At 42.6% G+C, this 24,864-nt stretch overlaps 2 protein-coding genes across 2 annotated transcripts in view; both read right to left on the bottom strand.

The window, feature by feature from the left end:
- Mocos (molybdenum cofactor sulfurase) overlaps nucleotides 1-9,029 on the bottom strand; it is a 48,350-nt gene extending 39,321 nt beyond the window's left edge. Inside the window, exons 1-3 of the mRNA XM_042675312.1 lie at nucleotides 8,851-9,029; nucleotides 3,979-4,068; nucleotides 893-959 (exon numbers count right to left, since the gene is read on the bottom strand). Of these exons, the coding sequence (XP_042531246.1) occupies nucleotides 893-959; nucleotides 3,979-4,068; nucleotides 8,851-8,992 (299 nt within the window). The 5' untranslated portion in view covers nucleotides 8,993-9,029. The remainder of the gene's footprint in view (nucleotides 1-892; nucleotides 960-3,978; nucleotides 4,069-8,850) is intronic.
- Nucleotides 9,030-15,633: 6,604 nt separating this feature from the next.
- The window catches only part of Elp2 (elongator acetyltransferase complex subunit 2), a 34,900-nt gene continuing 25,669 nt past the window's right edge, over nucleotides 15,634-24,864 (bottom strand). The window contains exons 18-22 of the mRNA XM_042675173.1: nucleotides 23,687-23,879; nucleotides 21,628-21,749; nucleotides 19,516-19,649; nucleotides 18,888-19,001; nucleotides 15,634-16,520 (exon numbers count right to left, since the gene is read on the bottom strand). Of these exons, the coding sequence (XP_042531107.1) occupies nucleotides 16,364-16,520; nucleotides 18,888-19,001; nucleotides 19,516-19,649; nucleotides 21,628-21,749; nucleotides 23,687-23,879 (720 nt within the window). The 3' untranslated portion in view covers nucleotides 15,634-16,363. The remainder of the gene's footprint in view (nucleotides 16,521-18,887; nucleotides 19,002-19,515; nucleotides 19,650-21,627; nucleotides 21,750-23,686; nucleotides 23,880-24,864) is intronic.

Genomic DNA, 24,864 nt, shown 5'->3' with positions numbered 1-24,864 from the left:
TCACAGACAGTGCTCTACCATTTCAGTCACATTTCCAGTCCAGTTTTTTGCTGGCTATTTTGGAAATGGGAGCTCTCAGACTTTTCTGCCTGGGATAGCTTCAAACTACAATTTTCCAGATCCCAGCCTCTTGAATAGCTAGGATTAGAGACATGATCTACCTGTGGCTAGCTATATCTCTACCTTAATGGCTCAAAAACCATCCAGATAAGCTTGGCTGCAACCATGAAGTTAGGGTAGGACTAGAAGAAGTGCTGGAAAGCAATGGGTTCCAAATAGGCATAGTCACCTCACCTCCCAGATTTCATCTCTGATCAGACATGACAAAAGCTTCAGGGGCCTAAGTCTCAGTTAACAATACCTTTTCCTGGGTGCTTCCTCCCCAGTTCCATTTGGATTTTTAAGTTGTCTCCCTGTTTTACATTGTTTTTAAACCTGGTCGTAAAACTGCACCATGTTCAAAAGTGAAATAATTCTAAACCATATTAGTTCAGGATACTTTGGACAGCATCAGGAAATCATTTCCCACAATCATTTCCAGTTGTTACAGAAAAAGATAAGGAGCTTTATAAGATGCAAATGCTATAAAAAGAGAGGGAGGAGGGAGAATGTGGATAAAACAAAATGACTGCTAACACACCTTGTGGGAAGGAAAATCAAGGTGGCAATGCTTGTCTTCTTTCTGAAAACAAGACCTCAGAACCCGGCTCACTCCTTGTCAGTGACACCTGCTCAGAACCGGTGCTTCCCATCTGCCCCATCTTTCACTTTGACCTCCCTGTCCTCTGGCGCACGTGGGGCTTTTGAGCTGACACACTCTCACCACCTTTGCGCTATAAAGGAATTCTATCCGCCTAGGTGACCAGTTCAAGCAAGTGTCCCTGTCACTCACCTGTAGCGCACCTGCTCCACAGTGTCATAGGTCAGCTTGCTGGTGATGTTCTGACTGTGAGGGTTCCCTGGGGAGTTATAAAGACAAAGCCTTAGTCATGCGGTAGTCTCTCCTTTGGTGCTCGTTCAGTGACTTCTCAAAAAGCTAAACATAAGGCCAGGTGCTAGTAGCTAATGCCGATAATTGTAGTTACTTAGGAGTCTGAGATTTGAGAATCATGGTTGAAGACTAACCCAAGTGGACAAATCCATGAGACTCTTACCTCTAAATAACCAGCAAAAAGCCAGAAGTACAGCGTGTCTCAAGTGTTAGAGCACTAGCCATGAGAAAAATGTCAAGCAAGAGGACAAGGACCTGATTTCAACTCCAGGACCAGAAATAAATGAATCCATCACATGACCCCAAAATTCCATTCTTAGGTATCTACCTCAAGTCTGAACAAAGACTTGCACACAAATGGTCATAATAGCTATATTTATGAAGCCAAATTCTAGAAACACATAAAAGCCCAGTAATGTTATTTGGTAAACAGTTAAGAATACTATATCCATATAATGGAAAATTGTTTGGCAACAAACAAATACTGGCTATATCATGAATGAGTGTCTAAAACATGTTGGGTGCGGTACATGATGGCTCAAGACTATAATTCCAGCTGTGTAGGAAGCAGAAATGGAATGATGATGTTTCAAAACCATCCGCTCTGACCAAAAAGAAGGAATGACTGAACAAAGAAAGGAAGACAGGAGAAGAGGAGAGGAGAGGAGAGGAGAGGAGAGGAGAGGAGAGGAGAGGAGAGGAGAGGAGAGGAGAGGAGAGAAGAGAAGAGAAGAGAAGAGAAGAGAAGAGAAGAGAAGAGAAGAGAAGAGAAGAGAAGAGAAGAGAAGAGAAGAGTTACCCTTTCTCAAAGAAAAAGGCTAGGTAAGGTTGTATACATATATAATCCCAGCCATACAGGAGGTAAAGGCAGAAGGATCCTGGTCTAAAACTGGCACCATACAAAAAGCTCAAAATCATATTTGAAAAATAAAGCAAAAAGGGTTGGAAGACATGGTTTAAGTGGTAAAACTAGCAAATACAAAGGCCATGAGTTCCTTCCTACCCCCAAGTGTTGCTCTCCCCCACTCCACCCCCAACACACACACCAAAAAAATCATACTAAGTGAAAGTCTCTGGTCACAGAGGTCACATGTTGCATGATATCATTTACATGAAATGTCCAGCAAGCAGCAAGGCAATCATGTGGACATGCTGATGGTACAGGATAAAGGCAATAGGAATAAACCATAAGTGAGAGTAGGGGATCTCAATGAGGAATAAAATGTTCCGACTAATTCATAGTGGCCATTGCATCACCCAGAGAAAGTGTCAAAATTATCCAACCGTATACATAAAACAGGTGAATCTGGAGGCCTTGCTGAAGTGCCAGCTGTGAGCAAACAAGCTACAGGGAAAATACAAGGCTGAATTCAAGCCTTAAGAACTGCCACACACACACATAGAAAAAGAATACCCAAGTACCTGTGGTTCATGCCTATAATCCTAGCTACTCAGGAGAGAAGCTGAGATCTGAGTATTGTAGTTCAAAGCCATCTGGAGCAGAAAAGTCCATGAGACTCTTTTCTCCAGTTACCCAGAAAAAAAACTGGAAGTGGAGCTGTAGCTTAAGTGGTAGAGTGCCGGCCTTGAGGGGAAAAAAAGCTAAGGGATAGTACACAAGCCTTGAGCGCAAGTACAAGTACTAGCACACAAAAAAGTATGAAGGCATCTCAGAAGAGCTAGGATAACCCAAGAGCCTTTTCACAAATTCCCTAACTAGTGCCCAGAGGCTCTATCCACTACCTCTAAGAACCAAGGACACAAACTCCTCCAGCCATGAGATAGAGCCATGAACAATTATATAATTAGTCCCTGTCTGCTACCCTGCCCTTCCCTTCACCACTGCTGACATTGCCCTGCAGAAACACACCAACCTCCTCCTCCCAGACATGAAGTCATGAAGGGGGCATGCATGAATCCCATTGGCCCTCAAGACTAAGGCTGTCCCACTTTCACCCTTCCCTGTGTTCATTTCTCCCTCAATGCTCAGTTCTCAGACAGTCACCCAGATTTCTGGAAAGGCCTTGCTTCAGGGGCTAGACACCCACATCTCCAGGGCAGGACTACATGTGTGCATTCACACAAGCAGGGCCATTTTGTTTTGACTTCTTTTTACCTAAACCACCTGCACACTGCCCCTTTGTCATTCTCCCCCCCTCCTGTGGTCCTGAACCCTCTGTTGGGCCTTGGCTCATATTGTGGACACTGCCCAAAGGCTTTCTCCTCCTCTTGCTCCAGTAAGTTGTGTCTCACCCTCGTACTTCCCATCTATAGCCAAAAAAAAAAAAACAATTCCTTGATATGAACTGTCACCCCCCTGGCACTACAAATACAGATTCCCTGATACCAAGCACCTTTGCTCACAGTCCTTCACACAGTTGGTAATTATATTTATTTGGAGATCACTTAAGATCTTCCAAGACTAGATCAAAGTCTCTATGAAGGAAGAGACTGTGCTTATTTTGTTCACTACATTGCCAAGCTGCACATACCATGAGACCCAATAAACGTTTGTGGAATGGCTGGGTGGGTGGGTGGATGAATGAACAGCAACATCTTATCACACAGCAGCTTCACTATATAGTCTCAACCATCAAAGACTTCATTTTCAGTCTCTTATGCCTTTCATGACACAACACCTTCTGCTGGAAGTGACTCGTATGTCCCTGAGCCAGAATTTTGCATCATATATGATTGTGACTGAAAATAACACTGGGTGCTTGCCTGACTCATGATCAGTATGGTCTCCTCCAAGATTTTTTTAACTTTCTTGTTCATTCTGTTTGTTTGTTGAGACAAAGAGTCTTACTATGTAACCCAGGATGGCCTAGAATTTGCAATCCTCCTGCCTCAGTCTCAAGTGCTGGGATTATCCATGTGTGCCACCATTTCCAGCCTGGCTTCTATTAATTAATCCAAAACAATTAAATAGAGATGTATCAACTGCATATAGGTGGCTAAAATTAGTGTGGGTGAACTGTATTTACCATAAACATTTTCCATGAGATCCTTAGTGAAGCTTGTGAGCTGGCTCTGGGGGAACAAGGTGGCTCCGGCATGATCAAGGTAAACAGTTCCTGAAAAACAATAAATATACATTGCATATAATAGACAATGTTACCTTGGATATCCTCGTATGCAGGTCACTTTACAAAAGTGTGGATATTTATAAGATAAATATCCAGAAGAGAAATAACAATAAATAAAGTAGCAGGGTGCTTTTCATAAGTTGTCCGGTCATTTCATCTAGATCTGGTTTGTCTGATCCAGACCAGTGCCTATTCAGAGAGTTTCAACATTACACCAGGCTGCTGGCATCCTGCCTCCAGATATGTCCTTCTTAATGCAGGTATAGGCCTGGTCCTACACCTCCACTGTTCTATGACTTTTTGTTGGTGGTGGTGGTCATGGGGCTTGAACTCAGAGCCTGAGCGCTGTCCCTGAGCTTTTTTCCTCAAGGCTAGTACTCTACCATTTGAGCCATAGCTCCACTTCTGATTTTCTGGTGGTTAACTGGAGATGAGTCTCATGGACTTTCCTGCTAGGCTGGCTTTGAACCACGATCCTCAGATCTTAAACTCCTAACTAGGATTACAGGTGTGAGCCACCAGCACCCGGCCTGTTTTATGACCTTTACTCTGAAAGCACCTTCCTTATTAGCCAGCTCTCTTAGGAACCAGGATCTGCATCCCACACAAAGGAGTTGCCCAGCAGACATCGTGATTAATAAAGATGCAGCCATTTCCCGCCATGACTCATGCCCTCTTTGGGAAGTTGAGTGTCTTGCTACAGGCTAAGCCCTGGTTCTGCTCTTTCCACACTGCTCCACAGCCCTCAATCCTACCGCAGCTGCCAGAGCCTCAGCGATGAGGGTGAACAGCCCTCCCAGGCTCTCCTCTGGAGAGATAAAAGCAATCTAGCAGCTAACCAGATTAGCAAATACTAAATTAGGGGTGTCAGGCAGGGCAACAAGCTATTGGTACATGGCTGGTAATGGGTAAACTGGTAACACTTATTTATGTAATAGCCAATTGTCAATATCAGGGCCACTTAAAAATACATATTCTTTGACTAGCCATTTCTTTTCTGGGTATTTATCTTATAAATTCCACACTTTCATAAAGTGACCTGCATAGGAGGGTATTCAAAGCAACATTATCTATAATAACAAATGATTGAAAGTAGCTTCAGCATCCAACAACACAGATTTAAAATAAAGAACTGCTGGCCACTCATCTAGTACTCTGTAAGTGCTGACATGGAATAAACTCTGAGATGCAGCACACACAATATGAACCACACGTTTATTCTTTTATTCACCTAACAATTTTTTTGCATTTGTGTAGGATGGTTTCTTTGCTAGGAGTAGTTTTATTGAGATATAATTCATATACCAAAAAAATCCCTCTTCACAGTATACCATTCAGCAGGGTTGAATATGTTTATGGATTACCCAACTATCAGCAGTATCTAATTTTAGAACATTTACATTGATCTCCATTCCCATTACCTATCACATGCACCCCAGCCCCAAGGGGAAATTGCTAATCTAACTTTATGTCCAATAGACTTTCTTATTCTGTACATTCCACATAAATGGAAGCATGCAATTTGTGACTTTTTAGATCCACCTCCTTTTATTTGGCATATTTTTTTAATGTATTCACATAATAGCAAAGGTATCAAACTTCACTCTTCTTTATGGCTGAAACTGTGAGTATACAACATTTTGTTTATCCACTTATGAACATTTATCTTCTATTTGTCTAATACAATGCTATTATAAATATTAGTGTACAAATTCTCATGTGAACTTGTGTTTTGTACCTTTCCTTTTTTGCTTTTTTTTTCTGTGTTTTATACTCTTTTTTTTTAAACTGTGGCATGCATCTCCTATATTTATTTATTTATTTTCTTTCTTTTTTTCTGCTTTTTTCTTTTCCTTTCTTTTCTTTTTTTTCTTTTTTATTTCTTTCTTTTTTTTTATTTAATTGTGAAAATACCATACCCTGGCACTCTTGCTTGGCTTTTTCCTCCCAATGTTGGTGTTCTACCATTTGAGCCACAGCTCTACTTCTGGCTTTTTGCTGGCAAATTGGAGGTAAGAGTCTCTAAGACTTTTCTACCCACGCTGGTTTCAAACTGTGATCCTCAGATCGCAGCCACCTGAGTAGCTAGGATTACAGGCATGCACCATCAGGTGTTTTTTATTTTGATATTCAGTGTTTCTCTTTTCATTGTCATTGTCACTTGAATTTTTTGGTGTCATAAGAAATAATTGCCTAAGCAAGGACCTGATGACTTATTATTTTTTCCCTAAGAGCTTTACTTTTTTCTCTTATATTGTCTTTTATCAATATTGAGTTGATTTTTTAATACAATGTGAAGCAGGCCATCACTGTATGGGTTTATCTCTGGACTTATAATTCAGCTATCTTTAGTATTGTTTGCATGCCAATACCTCACTGTCTTGATGAATCTAATTTTGTAGTAAGTTCTGAAGCCCAGAAGCATTCATCTTCCAATGTAGTTCTTTCTCAAGACTGCTTAAGCCATTCTGCTTCTTTATATTTTATATGAATTTTAGAATTAACGTATTAATTTCAGCAAAAAGGTAGTTGGAATGACTTCTAAATAAACAGAGCAAAGTTTGTCTACATGCTAAATTAGATCAATAAGTATTTAAACAATAACTCATTAAATTGGGCATGATTTAGCTTAAAATGGATATATTAATATGTATTATGCTATATTGTGTTAGATAAAACATATGAAATACTTTCAAAAACACTTGTTCTTTTTTCCTCTTATACTAACATTAGTTTTCTGTTCCTTTTTTTGTTGCTTGCTTCGGTTTGGTTTTGATTTTGAGGCATACTCTATGTAGCCTAAGTTGGCTTTGAACTCATGATCTTCCTGCTTTAGCCTCTTCAAGTATTAGGAACTTGTACAGCCACACGTTTGTTTCTTTAAACATTTTGATAGTCATATACCTTAAATGAATTTATAAAATTTGTTTCAGCTGTGTGCCAGTGATTCACACCTATAGTCCTAACTACTCAGGAGGCTGCAATCTGAGGATCAGGGTTGGAAGCCAATCCAAGCAGTAAAGTCAACGAGATGCTTGTCTCCAATTAACCACCAAAAAGCTGGATGTGAAGCTATGGCTCAAGTGGTAGAGAGCTAGCCCTGAGCAAAGAAGCTCAAGGACAGAGCCCAGGCTCTGATTTCAAGGCCTAGCACCAATATATGAATGCACACATACACACATGCACACACAAAAAAAATAATAACTTCCAGTAGGGGAAAGAGTAGCTGGTATTCTGATAAGACTTGCTTTGAATATGCAGCTCAGTAGGGGAAACGCTGTCTTCTTAACAATGACAATTTCCACATTGCAGAGAACTGCACTCAATAAAGGACAAGCACCACCACCACAAGCACAGATGTTAAAGGGCTCGGAAGATCACTCTGGGGTCCTGGCTGCCACATCTTAATTTTTCAGTTGCACTTGAGAGAACAAGTTCTGTCCTCCAAGGGAAAGACTGGAACTGGAACGGAGAGGGACCCAGAACACACCTTTACTTCTCAGCCAAACGGGGTGGAGGAAGCCAGCTGGATGGGATTTAAGAGATTAGGGAGGGAGGTGTGGTGCTGAAATAATCACCTAGTGAATAAAACAGGCTCTGAGATTTGCTCCCAGAAAAGGAAAGTGAGATTCCCTCTCCCCTCCTCCTCCCTCCCTCCCTCGGCACCTGTGTGAGTTCAGTATCAGACTCCTTTTCTGCGTGGTTAGAAAAGGAGAAAAAGAGAGAATGTAGAGGGGCTGTCCCCAGCCGACTGCTACCTGGAAGAATGGGGTGGTGATAATGAGGCAGGTACAGATCCAGGGGGCGATCCCTCCTGGCTCTCGCTACCTATAGATGAGAGACCCAAAACCCTCAAAGCGCACACACAAAATAGCATTCACAGCACCAGGAAAGGGCCGCAGCTCTAAGCCCCGTTGACAGGTGTGCGGTCCCCTATTCGACTGGAAGAAAGAAAAGGTTCCCTAACCCGTGGCCGGCCCCCGCCCCCCCCCCCCCCCCCCCGTCACCACCAAGCGGTTCTACGGCTCAGTGAAATCCCTCTAGTCAAGGTCCCTAGACCAAGGCCGAGTCCTGAACCTGTAGCCGTGGGCTGGCGTCGGGCCACGGGCAAATCGAGCTTGATTGGCAATTCAGGCAGCAGGTTCTGCCACTCAGAACGCAAATGGCACAGCTCGCTAGTTTCTCCAGTCGCTACCTAGAAGAGCCTCGGGCATGTTGTTCTGGGAAAGAACGTTAAAAAAAAAAAAATGTGGCTTCCAATGCAGAAGTTCCAAGTGGGCCATCCCAACATCCAAGTGCGTCCTTTGCCCGGCCCCTGTCGGACAGTCCAGCCTCGGAGTCCCAGCGCTGCGCGCGGGCCGCCCTCGCACCACCACTCCAGCCCTTTGCAGTGATCGGAGCGAACGCGCAACATCCTGAATTTCGTAACTGGCTGCGTCGGGGCCTTTAGAGTCCGGGATCGCAGCGCTGCAGATGGGGGGTTGGGGGGGGGCGGGGAATCCTAGGCCCTGACCGTAGCACGAGTGCCAAGGTGAGAAGGAACGGCCACTTCGCTCCCAACCCACTCCCAAACTCAAGGAACACTAGGCGAGTGGCCTGGGACTACAAGTGGGACCTCGGGCACCCACAACCATGAATCCGCCTTGTGGACACATCCCTCCCAGTCTCTCCAGTTGAAATGCCTCCCGAAGGAGACAGTGCCGCTTCCACGTGGGTTCCATAACCCCCCACCCACCCACCCCCACGCGCGTCCCCGCCGGCCGGTCTCACCTGCCAGCCGACCGAACTCCCTCTCCCGCAGCTGGCTCAGGCTGCGCGAGCCGTAGCCGTAGGCGAGGCGCGGCTTGCTCAAGGCTCGGAACCGCTGGAAAGACAGCAGCTGGGCCTCGGGATCTGCCGCGGGGCCAGCCATGGTCCGCCGGTCGCCGGCCGCCGCGCAGTCCGGGCCCGGCCTGCCGGAGAAGCGCGCTGGGCGGGCGAGAGGCGACTCCGCCCCGACCGCGCCTCCGAGGCGGGCGGCCCGGGGAGTCGGGTCGAGGGCCGAGGGGCGGCGCCGGGAGGACTGGCTCGCCCGGGCCCGCAGCGGTGCGCTGCCTCACCGAGTTTCACTTCGGTCCGACTTCCTCCGACCTGGGGACAAGGGGAACGAGCGTCCGATTTTGTTGTCTTAGTAATTAAAAAAAGAAACCTCCCGAATGGAGCCCTCAGAGCTGCACCCCGCCCCCCAAGACACCTGCTATGCAAAGTTGCAAAGTTCTCCAAGTTGTGTGGGTGTCCCCGGGAAGGCAGGTTGGAGACGCAATGACGTGCCCGATCCTGCTGGGCATTCAAAACCCTGGGGTTCTCCCGGCACCCCGGGAAGGGACCTGGCTGGGGAAGGCGGGCGGGACTTTTGCCCGCAGGCTGCGCCTGGGTGGGGCGTGTACTTGGTGTTGCCAAGAATGCAGCTGAACCAAGGGTAGACAAGGAAAAGGAGTGGAGTGCCTAGAAAGTTTCTCGAGTGTGATCAAGGTTGGAATCGCTAAGCTGGGGTGCCACCGACTCCGGCAAAACTCCTCCTCTGCTCTGCTCTCCAGCCTGCACTTAGGGCGACCGGGTCGGAGCGACTGCGTCCCCCGGTGCGGGTCCTCAAGCACCGCGGTCCCGCGAACCCACAGGTGGGAAATACAGGGGCTGGGAGGTGGCAGCGGCAGGTAGCTCAAGCGCGATCCCAGGTTCGGGATACCAGGTGCGCAGAACGGTGTGGCAGGAGACCAGGTAAGACGAACCCAGACGAGGCACTGGATGAGAAACCGAATTTGGGAAGGCAGCAGCGCCGAACCAGGAGGAGGGAGATCAGATGGGAGGGCGGAGTTCGGTTGCAGGCTTGGCAGAGGACCCAAGCCTGGAGCTCAGGAGTGGGCCCTGGTGGGACAGAGTAGAAAGTGAGCCACGCCCCAATCCCACAGCCTGCGTGGTGGCCAGGACCCGGGACACCCAGGGAGGCGGCCCGCTTGACAGCCATCTCCTCACTGCTGCCTGCCTGTCAGCGATGGCTACAAGTCCTGGCGAGGTACAGCTGAGACCCAGTCATACAGTAATGATTCAAGCACAATGGAGGTTCTGAAGGATTGACTCAGGGTGCTGCGACTGGGAGATTTGAGTAGTATGGGGAGGACCCTGTGTATGGAGGGAGACTATTATGAAGCTCCCATCTGGACATTTTGCATTGAAAGATTTGAACTCAGACTGGTGCTCTACCTCTTGAGCCACTCCTCCAGCCCCAATACATGGTCATATCTAAATGGAGATTCAGACCCAGGACAGAGCATCTGGGGTTGGAGTCATTTGGAGGGCTGTGGAGAGGGCACCTCAGAAACTCAGGAAAGAGGGAAGAGGCTAGAGAAAACCACAGTGAGTGGCTTTAAAGGGTTGTACCTCATGCCACAGATAAAAGAGAGCCAAAGAATGAGACCTTGACAGTATCTGGGACTAAGAGGCTAGTTCGAAGGAGTAGCAACTGAATGTGCTGGTTAGGGGCTGTGCGGTGACTTAAGTTGACACAGAGAAAGGCAGTTGTATTTTAATGGCCAATTCTTGAATGGTGAAGAAGGATAGACCAGCCCTTTGGCATAATCTTGAAGGAAGTAGGGGGGGGCTGCAATTATGAATCAAACTTCTTGCCAAATTGTCAGGGTGTGGTGATGGGTGTTTCTAAAAAGGCTCAAAGTTGGTCAGATAATGAAACTAATTTAGTATTTCCTGCTACAGTGAAATGCACATTCTCTAACAGGAGAACCTGTAGTATCAGAGCAGCAGGAAGTCAGAAGAGGGAGTGGAAGTTCACAGCAGAGGAGCAGGTTTTTTGTCTAAGTCTCACTATGTGCTCCAGTAGAGGCAATTTAAGAGCAGCGGAAAGACCAGAAGCCCGGAAAACTCCCTCCCCTGGAGTGATTCAAGACCTTTTCAATGAATAGAAGCTAAAAGGACAGCTTGGAACTATGACATATTTGGAAAAAAAAGAATCCATTATATTAATATTCATAATGCTCAAGACAACAAAACCCCAACAGTACTAGCAGACCACAGGGCTGAGAGGATGGGTGGATCCAAAAGCAAGCATCTTCCTCAAGTTGTTTTCTTGAGTTTGTTTCTCCCTAAGTTCATTCAGAAGCAGGTCCACTGAGCCAGTCCAACCTCTCCCTGGTCATTTCTCTGGGAACACCTCATCTCTTGCTCTTTGCCCCCAACTTTTTATATCATTCTGCAAATGTTATGTTGTGCTAGATGCTATAAATAAAAAGAAAACCATCTTCATCAAACTCTAACACTGAGGGTATAGCTCAGAGGTACAGTGCTTTCCCAGCATACACGAGTCCCTGGATTGGATCCCCAGCACCAACAGAAAGAAAAAGAGAAGAAAAGGGGAAATAAAGGGAGAAAGAATAGAAGGGGAAGGGAGGAAAAGAGGGGTTAGGGGAGCCAGCTGATGTTCATGCTTAGGCTTTATACTGAACTTGAAGTGTTTGCTCATGCAGCATCCATTGGCCCTCTGCTCTTGGTTTAGACAGAGCCAGCCATGAGGTCCCTGGCCCTGCCTCCAGATCCAGAGCAGGTCATCTCACAGCCCCTGTTAGCTCAGATGGGCAAGCTACTCACTGTGACTTTCTTTCCTACGGTGATTAGTTAAGAGATGGTCCCATCAGTATAGTCTTCATGTTTAGAGATTATTCCCATTGATAGCAGCAAGGAAGTATGTAATCTTGGGATCTGCTTGCTCCCTTTTTATAACCTTAACAGTGAGGGAGAAAAGCCTGTGGAGAAATCTGACACCAAGAGGTCAAAATAGTAACAAAAGTAAATGACTGATGTCTAACTGTATCTTGGGTATCAGACAAGCATTTTTAATGCATTGTTTCATTTCCTAGCTTCTCTCCATGCTTAGTATGGCCACAAAACTAAATTCTGGCCAAAGAGAGTAGGTAGAAATGTGTGGGACTTCCAAGAAACTTCCTTGAAGTTTGAGACAGTTAAGGTGACTAGCTTAATCAATGATGATACCATCCGCTCAGGTTCCCTTCTCATAAAGCCACGGGCTGGCCATCACAGGTTGTATTGTTAAATATGATTCTTCTGGCTAGGCATAGCATGAGGATGGCCTTTCTGTCTTTAGAGGAGTCTAAATTCACTTCCATAATTTGCTAAGAGCTAAAGATGATCCATCATCATAAAGGCCAGAAAACCTATATTATCTGTAAGGACCTGATGAAGCCAGGAATAGAGCAGCAACAAAAGCAGACAGAAGCCGGGCCCTGGTGGCTCATGCCTGTAATCCTAGCTACTCAGGAGGCTGAGATCTGAAGATCATGGTTCAAAGCCGGCCCGGGCAGGAAAGACTGAGACTCTTGTCCCCAATAAACCACCAGAAAACCGGAAGTGATGCTATAGCTCAAATGGTAGAGCGTTCGCCTTGAGCTGAAGAGCTGAGGGACAGTGCCCAAGCCCAGAGTTCAAGCCCCATGACCGACAAAAAAAAAAAAAAAAAAAAAAAGCAGACAGAGTACCCTGCTCCTAGTACTCTGCTAGTGTCCATGGGGTATTTTGCCATTATAGATTCTGGGATTTATTACAAGTATTACACAAAAAAATAAAAGCCTATTTGGGGGAAAGATTCTAGAAGATAGTGACCTCAGGAGCCACACACTTGTGGTAGTCATCATGGCATGGCCCATGTTCTAGATTAAGTGATTAGTTGTGTTGCAGTGTTTCCCAAGAGCTTTAGAGTCCATCACAACCACCTGAAGTTTGTTCCGTGATTCCTAGTCCTACCCATGGGGAGTATATTTATGAGGTTGGCCTGAAGCCTGAGAATTATGGTGCTGTCCTGTACCAGTGATGCTGCCAGCCAGCAGACAACTTGAATTAAGTGGAACTTGGAAGAAGTGTAGTCTCAGCATCCCTCCCTACACCCACTGAATGCAAATCCCCTAGAGTTAAGGCCCAGCAATCTGTTTTTAACCAGCCTTCCAGGTGACTGATATATGTACAAGCTTAAGAACTTCAGGAGTATCTGCAGCATTCTGAAACTGTCTCTCATGAACCATATGAGTAGCTCAGCAGAGAATGAGAACAGGTCAGTAAGGGAAGGTCTCTTCTAAACAGTCTAGGATTCTAGTGTTGCCAGGATTTCTAATGTAAATGGGAAAATGATTCTGTATGTGAACACTTACTGAATGGCATTTCACAAGTGATTACTGATGAAGATGCTCCAGAGCAACTTTAGAAAATTGTCAGTTTGGTTGAGTTATATGCTGGAAAAGGCTCTAAAGGACTAAGTTGGTGGTCGAAATCTGCTCTGGGATCCTGCATGAACTGGAATCACCACAAAGCCCAGTGAGCCAATGTAGGCCAGGTTTTTAGCAGATAAGCAGGAAGATGGTACTTTAGGGTTAGGACAGGCTAGTCTAAGGATGGGGAAGCTCAGATACTCATTGCTTTGGTACACACATGCTCATTAACACCACCCCCCTTCCCCCAGCTGAGGGAATAAGGTAAGAATATAGACTAGAACTAAACTGTCCATCTGCCCTAGCCACATGAATAGAGACTTGAAATGTGGATTGTTTCAAAAGATTCAGGCTCTAAGAATAAAGCAGCCCATAGATATGTATGTATATATGTACCTATATACATATAGGTATATGTAGATATCTGCACATAAATATGTACATTTTGTATAAGTGTAAATTTGTGTATCTGTACATATATGTGTACATATGTATATGAATTTTTCTCTCCTTTCTACTGAATGCTAATCAAACAGTCAATGATTTTTTTTTGTATTGATAATGAAGTAAGGAGGTCAGGTCCGGCTGGTGCCATATTGGCCACATGGTGAATTATAGGTCTGGCATCTAGTCTTCATGTTGGGGGAAGGAAACCGCCCCCCCCCCTCCAATCATGGCCTCCCATTGCATGCCCTACCCCTGGAGGCAGGGGCAGGCACTCAGCTGATAGGTTACTGAATCTGTCAGTCCAGTGCCTGGGACTGGGAATTTCCTGAGGATCTGCCCCCTTGGCCAACCTATTTAGGCCCAGACAACCTAGCCGCTGGACTCCATGCCACTTGTGTCTCTGTGATCGTGTCCTGTGTCCTGGCTTGTCTCCAGTTATCATGGAGTTCCAATTCAGCTCTCCATTGGAGCTGAATTGGCTTGTTGGTATTGTTTTTGTTATTTTCTTTCCCTTTTTTTTTTTGGTCCCATTGTGGGGCCTGAACTCTGGGCCTGGGCACTGTCCCTCAGCTCTTCAGCTCAAGGCTAGTGCTCTACCACTTGAGCCACAGTGCCATTTCCAGCTTTTTTTTTTTTTTTTGCTTATGTGGTGCTGAGGAATCGAACCCAGGGCCTCATGCATGCAAGGCAAGCGCTCTACCACTGAGCCACCTTCCCAGCCCCATTTCTTTCCTCTTTAGCATACTTCCTAGTTATGTGTATTTGCATGTTATGTGTATTTGAGAGCTGCAGCCTTTGTAACAACTGGCGGCCTGCAGCCTGTTAACTCTAGTATTCTATATTTTAAAATGTGGCTTCTGGGATGATTTACCTTACAACAATAAAGTCCTTCAACATATGTTGGAGATTCATTCCAGAATCTGACAGATGCCTAATTCCAGGGATGTTCAAATCCTTTATATAAAAGGCTATAGTATTTGCATGTAACTTAAGATTTATATTACCTATTACAGTATAAATGCTATGTTTTTCATTTTTCAGCAAATAACCACAAGAAAAGTTTGCACACATTTTCCAAACATTTTCAATACATGATTGGTTCATCAATGGATGTGGAACCCATAGAGAGCCAACAATAACTGATGTAATACATATGTAATTAAATTCACACAATACTCCTACTATACTAAAAGAAACTTCCATCTAGAAAGTATGACTAAACTCCTTTGGAAGAAATACATGCTAGACCATGGCATCCCACCACAAAATCCTCACCTGCCTTCTTTCAGTGTGTTCAACATGCCAGAAGTAACTGTGTCCCAGCCAGGTTGAGGCAAATGCCACTTTAACAACAGTCTCAGGATACCTCTGAAAACTCTCATCTCCCCTAACTTCTCCCTATACAAAGCCCAATCTCTAATCTCCATCTGTCCTGACCTATGTCTAACCCTCAGCTGGCACACCCAACATTGTTTCTATTGCCCTCTTCTTCCCTCTACCTCCTCCCTGAGAACATACATCCTGCATTCTCCTGGCTTTATCCAGCACATAAAGTCAGATGACCTAGAACTCATTTCTCAGCAATTAAATCTATCATTTTAAGAGTCAGGATATTGTATTTAAGTAAACCCCTAAAAGAAGAATTCATATGCTTTTTTAGCATAAAGAACAGGACAACATGACAAATTTCTAGAATGTAAATACTAGGAAGAACAGGTCAAGACAGTTAAAATACTGGGTGTGGTGTGTTTATTTATAAAGAATGCTACAATAAAAATAATATGGGTTTCCTTTTTTATTTTCCATATCTTCCCTCTGAAGAGGGCAATAAATAATTGTGAAGAGTCCTAAGAAGAATGCTGTAGTCGGGATATTGTTTGAGTGTGTTCCTCAAAGGCTCCATGAGCCGGAATTTTGGTCCTCAATATGGTGATGTTCATGTTGAGAAATGCCTGAACTTTTAAGAAGTGAGGCCTACTGGGAGGTAATAAGGCCTGTAAGAGGAACTATTACTTTTCTAACAGGGATAAATTATCTCTGAGGTGCATTCTCATGGGAAGGTACTGTTCTCAGTATCAGCCTAACCATGTGAAGAAAAACCACTGTGATTCTATCTACCACGAGGCTATCACTAGTACAGAGGAGATGCCAGGGCCAGGCCCTTGGACCTTCATAGCTCTTGAATTTCATAAACTTCCTTTCTTTATAAAGTATCCAGCCTGACTTTGTTATAGCAACACAAAATGGATTAAGACAAGGAGGCAAATGAAAAGGCCCCAAAAGAACACAAAACCAGGCAAATTTGGTCAGGAAGAAAAAAAAAATGTTCTTATTCTGGGACACACAGAAGCAAATCAAAGAATCTCAGAAAAGTATAAGCAAAGTTCTGGATATCTGTGTGTATATTATGTATCAGAGAAGAGTCCTTAGCTTTCATCAGATTTTAAGGCTCTCAAATAGGATCATTGTTATCTCACAAATAAAAATCAATTCAATCATGAAGTAGATAAAGGTGGAGTATTTACATGAGTGTTTTAATACACCAGTGATTGTGTGTGGTTCTGAGTCCATCACAGTGCACATCTGTTAACTCTGTATATCTTCACAGTGTGATCTTCACCACAACTTGCCAAATGGAGCCAGTCACCATCTTCTTCTTCATTCTGTTTGATTTTTCCATTGCAATTCTTCCAGCATAATTTTTTGATAGCAAGTGTATGACTTTGGCTGAAATCAAGACAGAGAATTAAAGTAGGCCACAACTACACAATATTTTACCAGATGTTTTCCCATATGCTAATGTAATTAGTTAAAAAAAACAAAATTAAAGTGTATTGATTTTTAATATCATCAGCAATTCTTTAGCAACTTTATTTTACTTAGAAAATATATTACTCTATTTACTTTTTAAATGATCAGACTAAATATCTTACTTACTGCCCTTGACACCAAAAAGAGCAAGAAAAAAACACTGAATTTCTGTTGAGTGTTGTTTTAGTGATTAATTTATGAAATAACTAAACCAGTATTTCAGATAACAATACTGTATCTTTTTCTGAGAATTTCATCATTATTATATATTCTAGATTATCTTTTTGACATCTCTGTGAGATGGACTTACTTCTACACACATTTTTACCAAGAGTCTTGGCCTTCAGTATGACTACTAGAGTATATGATATTGATAGTCCTTTCCTTACTAAAAGACAGGTCTAGACTGCTACCAAATGAAGATTAGTAATAAATCTCCATGAAAATACAACATCCTCTATAAACTTAACCTGCAAACATCCCCAAAACAAAATGAACTGAAAGCTCCTGGTAGGTTTTAAAATAGTAAACACTGAAAACAATATCAAAATTCGCTTTACATTTTCAGATGCTGAAAGCTCCTGTCACCAAATGTACTCTCAAGATAAAAAGAAAAATTGGGTTAGCTTCTTTTTTTTTGGGGGGGGGGGGGGGAGGGTCCAGTCGTGGGGCCTGAACTCTGGGCCTGGGTGCTGTCCCTCAGCTCTTCAGCTCAAGGCTAGCGCTCTACCACTTGAGCCACAGCGCCACTTCCGGCTTTTTTTCTTTTTGCTTATGTGGTACTGAGGAATCGAACCCAGGGCCTCAGGCATACAAGGCAAGTGCTCTACCACTGAGCCACCTTCCCAGCCCCTGGGTTAGCTTCTTAAGAGGATAAGATTTATAACTGTGGTTTGAAGCCAACAAGGTAGAAAACTCCATGAGATCTTCAATTTTAATTTTATTGCTTGATTGATTTGATGCCAATACTGGGGCTTGAAGTCAGATCCTGTACACTGTCCTTAACTTTTTTACTTAAGGCTGGTGTCCTACCACTTGAGCCACAGATTTCTGGCTTCTTTGTGGCAGGATATAAGCAACATAAAAGGAGGAAAAAGAGAAACAAGGGGAGACTGGCGAGAAAAGAATTTCAAATGAATCAAAGGATTTCCATCTTCAGTAAGAAAAATAGCACAAACTATTTCAACTGCTAAATTCAGTCACAAAGAGATGGGAGCAAAACCATGAGAGCTACAATAATAAAAGCAGATGGGCTGGGAAGGTGGCTCAGTGGTAGAATGCTTGCCTTGCAAAAAAAGCAGAATCTAATTTTAATATATCACAACAATTATAAGGCATACAAACATGCTTGGCTGATATGAAAACAGACCTCACCAGATGAAATAGCTTGAAAAAGACATATGCTCACAAATATCTCTCCATTAAGCCATTCACTCTGCATTATTGTTATATGGAATTATAGCTTAAATTATATAATACAGATAGAAGAAAAAGAGAGGAAGGTTAAGAACATGGGATGGGTGATATAGAATAATACTAGTGACCTACTGACAGAATAAGGGGAATATAAAAGTAGATTACAGATGACCTCTGTGTTGTACTTCAAGCTCCGTCCTGTAATTCAAGCTACTTGGGAGGATGAGATCAGAAGGAAGCCCTTCTCAAGACCCTTTTCAAACAATTCCAAGGCTTGGGAGCATGTATCTGTCATCCTACACCCAAGGGTGAATGGAGTTAAATCATGGTCCCAGGCCAGCTATGGCAGGTAAGTCTATCATATTCTATCTCAATAGAAGAAATTGGGTGCAGTAATGCATACCTATGTCCAGATACCTAGGGCAGAAAGCACTATCTGTGCTTAAAAACAGCCAGTCATAGGAGCCTTAAGGAATGCTCCAAGTCTGTGCCATATAGTATCTGAGATAAAGTGTTCAATTACAAATATAGCTAACAAACCACAATTTACATTATTTCCAAATATCACACTAGTATATATGAAAATTTAAGAATCTGTTGTATTCAAATTCTAAAACCCTTGATAAAACTACCCTCATCTTGATTGTGTTTGTAAAAGCAATCAAGCAAGTTGGTCAAGCAAATTCCAAAAAATAGTCCTGCATTATAACAACTATCAATTTTAAGAAGTAACACTATTAGTAATAAACATGATAGATACAGATATGTGCTTTTCTAGATGAAAACAGGGCATTAAATTTGCTACTCAACACCTCTACTTAATCTATCTAATCTAATTTGATAGAAGCAAAAACAGGAAGCAAATACCTTTGACTTGTTTCTACACACCGGTTCCAGTCGTTTATTTCTGGCACTTGATCAGTCTTTCTCCAAGTGTATAAGCAAATCTTACCACATTCTAATCCAATTGCAACTACATATCTGTTTTAAGAGAAGGAAATAACTGTGATTAATTGAGCATGAATTACTGCTATCTCCATCACTTCTCTAACATCACAATGTTGTTATATAGAATTGTTATTGGAACTGTCCCCAACTTAAAGATGTCAGCCCAGGATACACTGTGATGCTCCTCTGTGTCTTCAAGGAGCCAGAAAAGGAACACAGGCTTTCCTCTGGCCGTGGCTGGAAAAACCCATGAGTCAGTGCTTTCTCAGCTGACTGGTAGGACCCCTGTTCTATCACACGGACTTTTTCTTTTAAACAAAGAACGCACTATGATTCTATAGTTGGTGAAATAAGAACCTTCAATCATACCAACATATATTTCAGCTATCTGAATCACTAAGTACTGTCAACTTAAAAATTATAAGAAACATAAGTACTGGAAAACAATAGCAATTCAGAAGCAAAGTGAGCACGTGAATTAAAATATTGACAAACCAAGCAGTCCTCTTCAAAGAAATATGAAACCAGGTCCCACACAGAGACTGACCTTTGGGAAGAGTTAAATGCTGGGCAGACGCTGACAGCAGTTACAGCCCCACCTACATCCAAGACTGAGGAGCAGGGGCCAATGCTGTTCTCCATGCAGTCATCATTGGAGTCACACTCACCCCAGACGACCACCTGACAGACAGATCACTTTGTAAAGTTTTCTTCTTGCAACACTTCTATGTAAGTATGAGTTCTGATAGCACGGTAAAAAATACCTGCCCTGATACTTTTAAATCTGTAGTTTCTGTTTTTGTTTTTGGTCAGTTGTGGGGCTTAACCTCTGGGCCTGGGCGCTGTCCCTCAGCTTTTTAGCCCAAGGCGAGCACTCTACCACTTGAGCCACAGCGCCACATCTGGTTTTCTGGTGGTTTATTGGAGATAAGAGTCTCACAGACTTTCCTGTCAAATCTGTAACTCTTACATTTGTGTGTGCTGCTTCAAAATTTCAGGGCATTTCAAGCATCACTGTGGTATCTGCCACATTGTGGCAGGTCTTAAGACCTCAACTACCTAAGTGTGTTGGCCTACTGCCTCCCCATAGACCCAGTGAAATTCTAGCAGTCATGTCTTCATGGAAGGCACATATACCTCCCCAAGAGGTTACTCAAAGTGTATGGAGACCCATCAAATCTCTACTTCCTCCTCTACATCACTCATCAGGAGGACATTGCCTTGATATTCCTCACAGACCTGAGGCTTCTCTGGAACCTCAGGACTCATGGTATGTACTTCTAACAAAGAAAAGGAAAGGGAAGTAAAATGGGCAATGGCTGTAAAACATGGACTAAAGAAAGGTTCTGAGCAGAAGCCTCTGGCAGAGCCAGCAAAAACACATATATTTGTAAGAATGTGCGGCAAATACCTCTTGGCCTATTTCACCCTTGCTAGATCCTTGAGAGCTGTGACTGGGCCACTTTCTGTTGGGTTGACTATGGAGGGCAGAAGCAGTGCTGTTTCCTCAGCATGGATCATTCAGTGCCACCAAGAAAAAGGCAAAGAAATAGAAGTGATTGCCTATAAGAAAGATGACTGAGAGATTGGCACTAAAGTGTTTAACCCAAATGACACCAAGGTCTCTAACAAGCCTTGATCGAGTAATTTGTACCATGTGTATGACTAGAGGAAAAAAGAAATGCTAAGCTACCTTAAAACCTCTCGTCTGTAGCAAATGCAAAGAGAAGACATTTTCAAGAAAATGAAAACAGAAGGAAGAACATGGGTTAAGTTCAACATTTCCCAGAGAACAAGAGAAGTCATATTTAAAAACATAAACAGTGCTGGGTGCCAGTGGCTTACACCTATAATCCTAGCTATGCAGGAATTTGAGATCTAAGGATTGCGGTTTGCAGGAAAGTCTGTGAGACTCTTAGCTCCAATTACAACTAGGAAACCAGAAGTAGCACTGTGGCTCAAAGTGGTAAAGCATTATCCTTGAGTGTAAAAGCTCAGGACAGTGTCCAGGGTCTGAGGTCAAGCCTAAAGACTCACATTAAAAAAATAAAAATAACTAGCTGTTTTTGACTTTTCAGTCTTGGGTCATGGTCCATCCTCTTCTATTTCTGAATTTTTTATGTAGCAATATTTACTATAGAAAGGTGTTTATGAATCAGAAAACCAGAAATTATTTTGCAAGTTCTGCTCTTTTCCTTGAAACATGTCAAAAGGTTCTCCCCATATTTTTGATATTTCAAAGAACTATATCTGTTCAATTTAATAAACAAAAAAAGCTTTTATATGCATATATGGCTCATGAACTAATTTTTAAAGATTATATCAGAAGCAAGGTGCTTGTGGCTCATACCTATAATCCTAGCTATTCAGGAGGCTGAGATCAGAGGATCACAGTTTGAGGCCAGCATAGGCAGAAAAACCCATGAGAGTCTTATTTTTAAGTATCTAGAAAACAAGCCAGAAGTAAAGATATGGCTCAATGATAATGTTCCAGGATTGATTGAAAAAAAAAGTCACAGCATGAGGCCCTGAGTTCTAGCCCCAGAACTGGAATACACACAAGAAAGTTATATCAGAAAGACAGTATTGTGTATTTTATTCAATCATACCTGCAAAAAAATTTACGTTTGAAACATATATTAAGTTTTTTCCAAAGTACCTTTTTGTCTCGACTCCCAGTGAAGAAATATTTACTATCAGGACTCCAATCACAGGACCAAATAATTCTACTGTGCACAGAAGTGATTTTGTTGGTGAAGGCAAAGAGACTGAAAATTGGATCTGAAAAATACATGTACACAGTACTTAAAAAGCAGAAAAAACTTTTTACCTTAGACAGTCCTGCTTAAGTGCCAAATGAATTGTACAATCAGTAATTGATTTCCATATGCTCACTTTTGCAACTGACCCCTCACCAGAAGTCTGTATACACATAGCTTTTCTTCTAGTAAGGGATGCTTCTATATCGACCAGCCAACTCTTTAGTGACTGACAATAAACAGTTTTGAGATGGCCAAGAAAGAATTTAATTGATGCTTCTCAGAGAAGCCTGAAACGAAAGGAAGGGAGGACATAAATAAGAGGAAAAAAGAAAGGAAAGAAGGGAGGGAGGGATCTTAAGAAAAATTTTCTTTGTAAGGTTTAAATGTAAGGTAACTTTATATGAGCTACACCTGTAACATGTAACTGCTTATAAGGAAAGAAAGGGAGTAGATTCATTAATTTAAAATCCATAAAGACACAAAAAAATGGTATATATGTTACTTATAACACTGTTTGTTTTTGTCGGTCGTGGGGCTTGAACTCTAGGCCTGAGTGCTGTCCCTCAGCTCTTCAGCTCAAGGCTAGCACTCTACCACTTGAGCTACAGTACCACTTCTGGTTTTCTGGTGGTTTATTGGAGATAAGAGTTTCATGGACTTTCCTGCCCAGGCTGGCTTTGAATCGCGATCCTCGGATCTCAGCCTCCTGAGTAGCTAGGATTACAGGCATGAGCCACCAATGCCCAGCAATTTTTAAAAAATATTGTATGTCAGGAAATCACTAGTGATGAGAAGGAAAATACAGATGTTCCTCAACTTACAATTATGTTACGCACTAACAAACCAACTGAAAAGTAAAAATACCGTTTAGTAAAAAATGCATTTAATATAACAACCTAGCAGACATCAATGCTTAGCAACACAACACAGTGAAGAGAGCTAGTTCTTTATTCTGTGATCATGAGGCTGCTGGGAGCTGCAATGTGCTGCCATTGTTCAGCAATGAACTCATATAGCTAGCACAGGAAAAGATAAAATTCAAAAGTTGTCACTATGTTTCTACCAGATGCATGTCACTTCATGTACTGCAAAGTTGATCAATTCCTAAGTCAAACCATCTGATTTCAGGGAACATCTGTAATCTATGCTAACACATACTTCTGAGCATGTTTTATAATTCCTAGATATTCCCTATTCTCAACGGAATAGAAATATTGATGGATCAGATACAATACAAATCATATCAATGCATAATAAAAGTTCAAGCTTAAATGAAATAAACACATTTTAAATGTTCTCTAAAATTCAGGAACCAGAAGAAATTAGGAGAATAGTATATAGAGGTAACAATAAAAGCTTCATTCTTTTCTTTTTTAAAATATATGCCAGATCTGGGCAGACAACAACCTGCCCAGGGTCACATCATCCAGACACATGCCTAACTAGCCTTTCCTAATGTGACAGAGAAGGGTAGGAAAAGCTAACTGTCTCCCATAAGTGTCCTAATTTAAAAATCTCTTTACATTTATAAACCAATTTAGACAGAAAAAAGAAACTACTCCATTACAAGTTTTCTTGGTAATATCTTCATTATTTCACTCCTATAAAATCTAGCTCAGAACCCATTATCCACCTGTTTTAGTGACTACATTCTGTAATTATTTGCAGAATTTAATTTTCTACGTGCAAATGTCTAAACATATATTGAGACTGCTGAACACATGCCATCCTGAATAGATAATCACAAGAAGTAAGCCACAAATCATTTGTAGTTATTTAAATCTTACTAGGAAGCCTAAGTCTCCCTCAGTTATCCAAAAACTGAAGGGCTTCATCACAGCATGGGGCTCTGCCCTCGCCTTGCTGCCTACTTCTCTTTACCATACAGCTGCTTAATGTGTATACGATAGATATAACTCCTTCACGAGTAACTTTCCCAGCCAAAAGCTGTTTTACCGAATTCAGGTGAGATTGTGTCCTGCCTTTTCCACAATGACCAGGTTCGGTCTCTGGAAACAGCCAGTAAGAATTTGTCATTAGGTGAGAAGGCCATTTGGGTGACAGTCAGACTGTGGAAAACTAAGTTCTGCACCTGTTTCCAAGATGTAGTGTTCCAAAGAATGATAGCTGCGTGCTCTTTCTTAGCTGCCTGTGGGACACACATGAAACACAAAGCGATTTAACCAGAAAGAAAACATTAAAAATAATATATTGTTCCTATGTGTATATTTTACATAGCTGTTTAAAATAAAAGAAAAAACTCACTTCTAAAGGCTGGGCACTGGTGGCTCATGTCTGTAATCTTAGCTGCTACTCAGGAAGCTAAGATCTGAGCATCATGGTTCAAAATCAGCCCAGGTAGGAAAGTTCATCAGACTTTTATCTCCAATTAACCACCAGAAAACTGGAAGTGGCTCTGTAGCTCAAATGGTAGAGTGCTAGCCTTGAGCAAAAGAGCTCAGGGACAGCACCCAGGCCCTGAGTTCAAACCCCACAACCAACAACAACAAAAAAAAAAACCTTCAAAAAACCATAAAACTCCAAGAAAGTAACATCCAGCGACAAAGGCTAATCTCTAGAAAGAAGTGGAAAAAAGTAGGATAGAAAAGATTAATCATAGACGGTGTTGGAGGCTTACACTATAATCCTAGCTGCTCAGGAGGCTGAAATCTGAGAACTGCAGTTAAAGCCAGCCTGAATAGGAAAGCCCATAAGACTCTTATCTTCAATAAACTACTTAAAAAAATGCCGGAAGTAGAACTGTGGCTCAAGTGGTACAGCATTAGCAGATCATGGACAGCATCCAGGACTTAAGTTCAAGCCCCAGGACTGAAACATTCACACACACACACACACACACACACACACACACACACACACACACACACACACACACACACACACACACACACACACACACACACACACACACACACACACACACCTGAAAAGATGAATTATCAAGTATCTGTACATTCACACACACACACACACACACACACACACACACACACACACATACACACACACCTGAAAAGATGGATTATCAAGTATCTGTGCTGCACACATAACATTTCAACACTTTTTAAAGAAAAACAACACCAACCCACGATTAGGATCATTTTAAAAGGAAG

The sequence above is a fragment of the Dipodomys spectabilis genome, unplaced genomic scaffold (assembly GCF_019054845.1).
Source record: "Dipodomys spectabilis isolate Male_0828 unplaced genomic scaffold, ASM1905484v1 ptg000024l, whole genome shotgun sequence".
Taxonomy (NCBI): domain Eukaryota; kingdom Metazoa; phylum Chordata; class Mammalia; order Rodentia; family Heteromyidae; genus Dipodomys; species Dipodomys spectabilis.
This window is presented reverse-complemented; position numbering and strand designations above follow the sequence as displayed.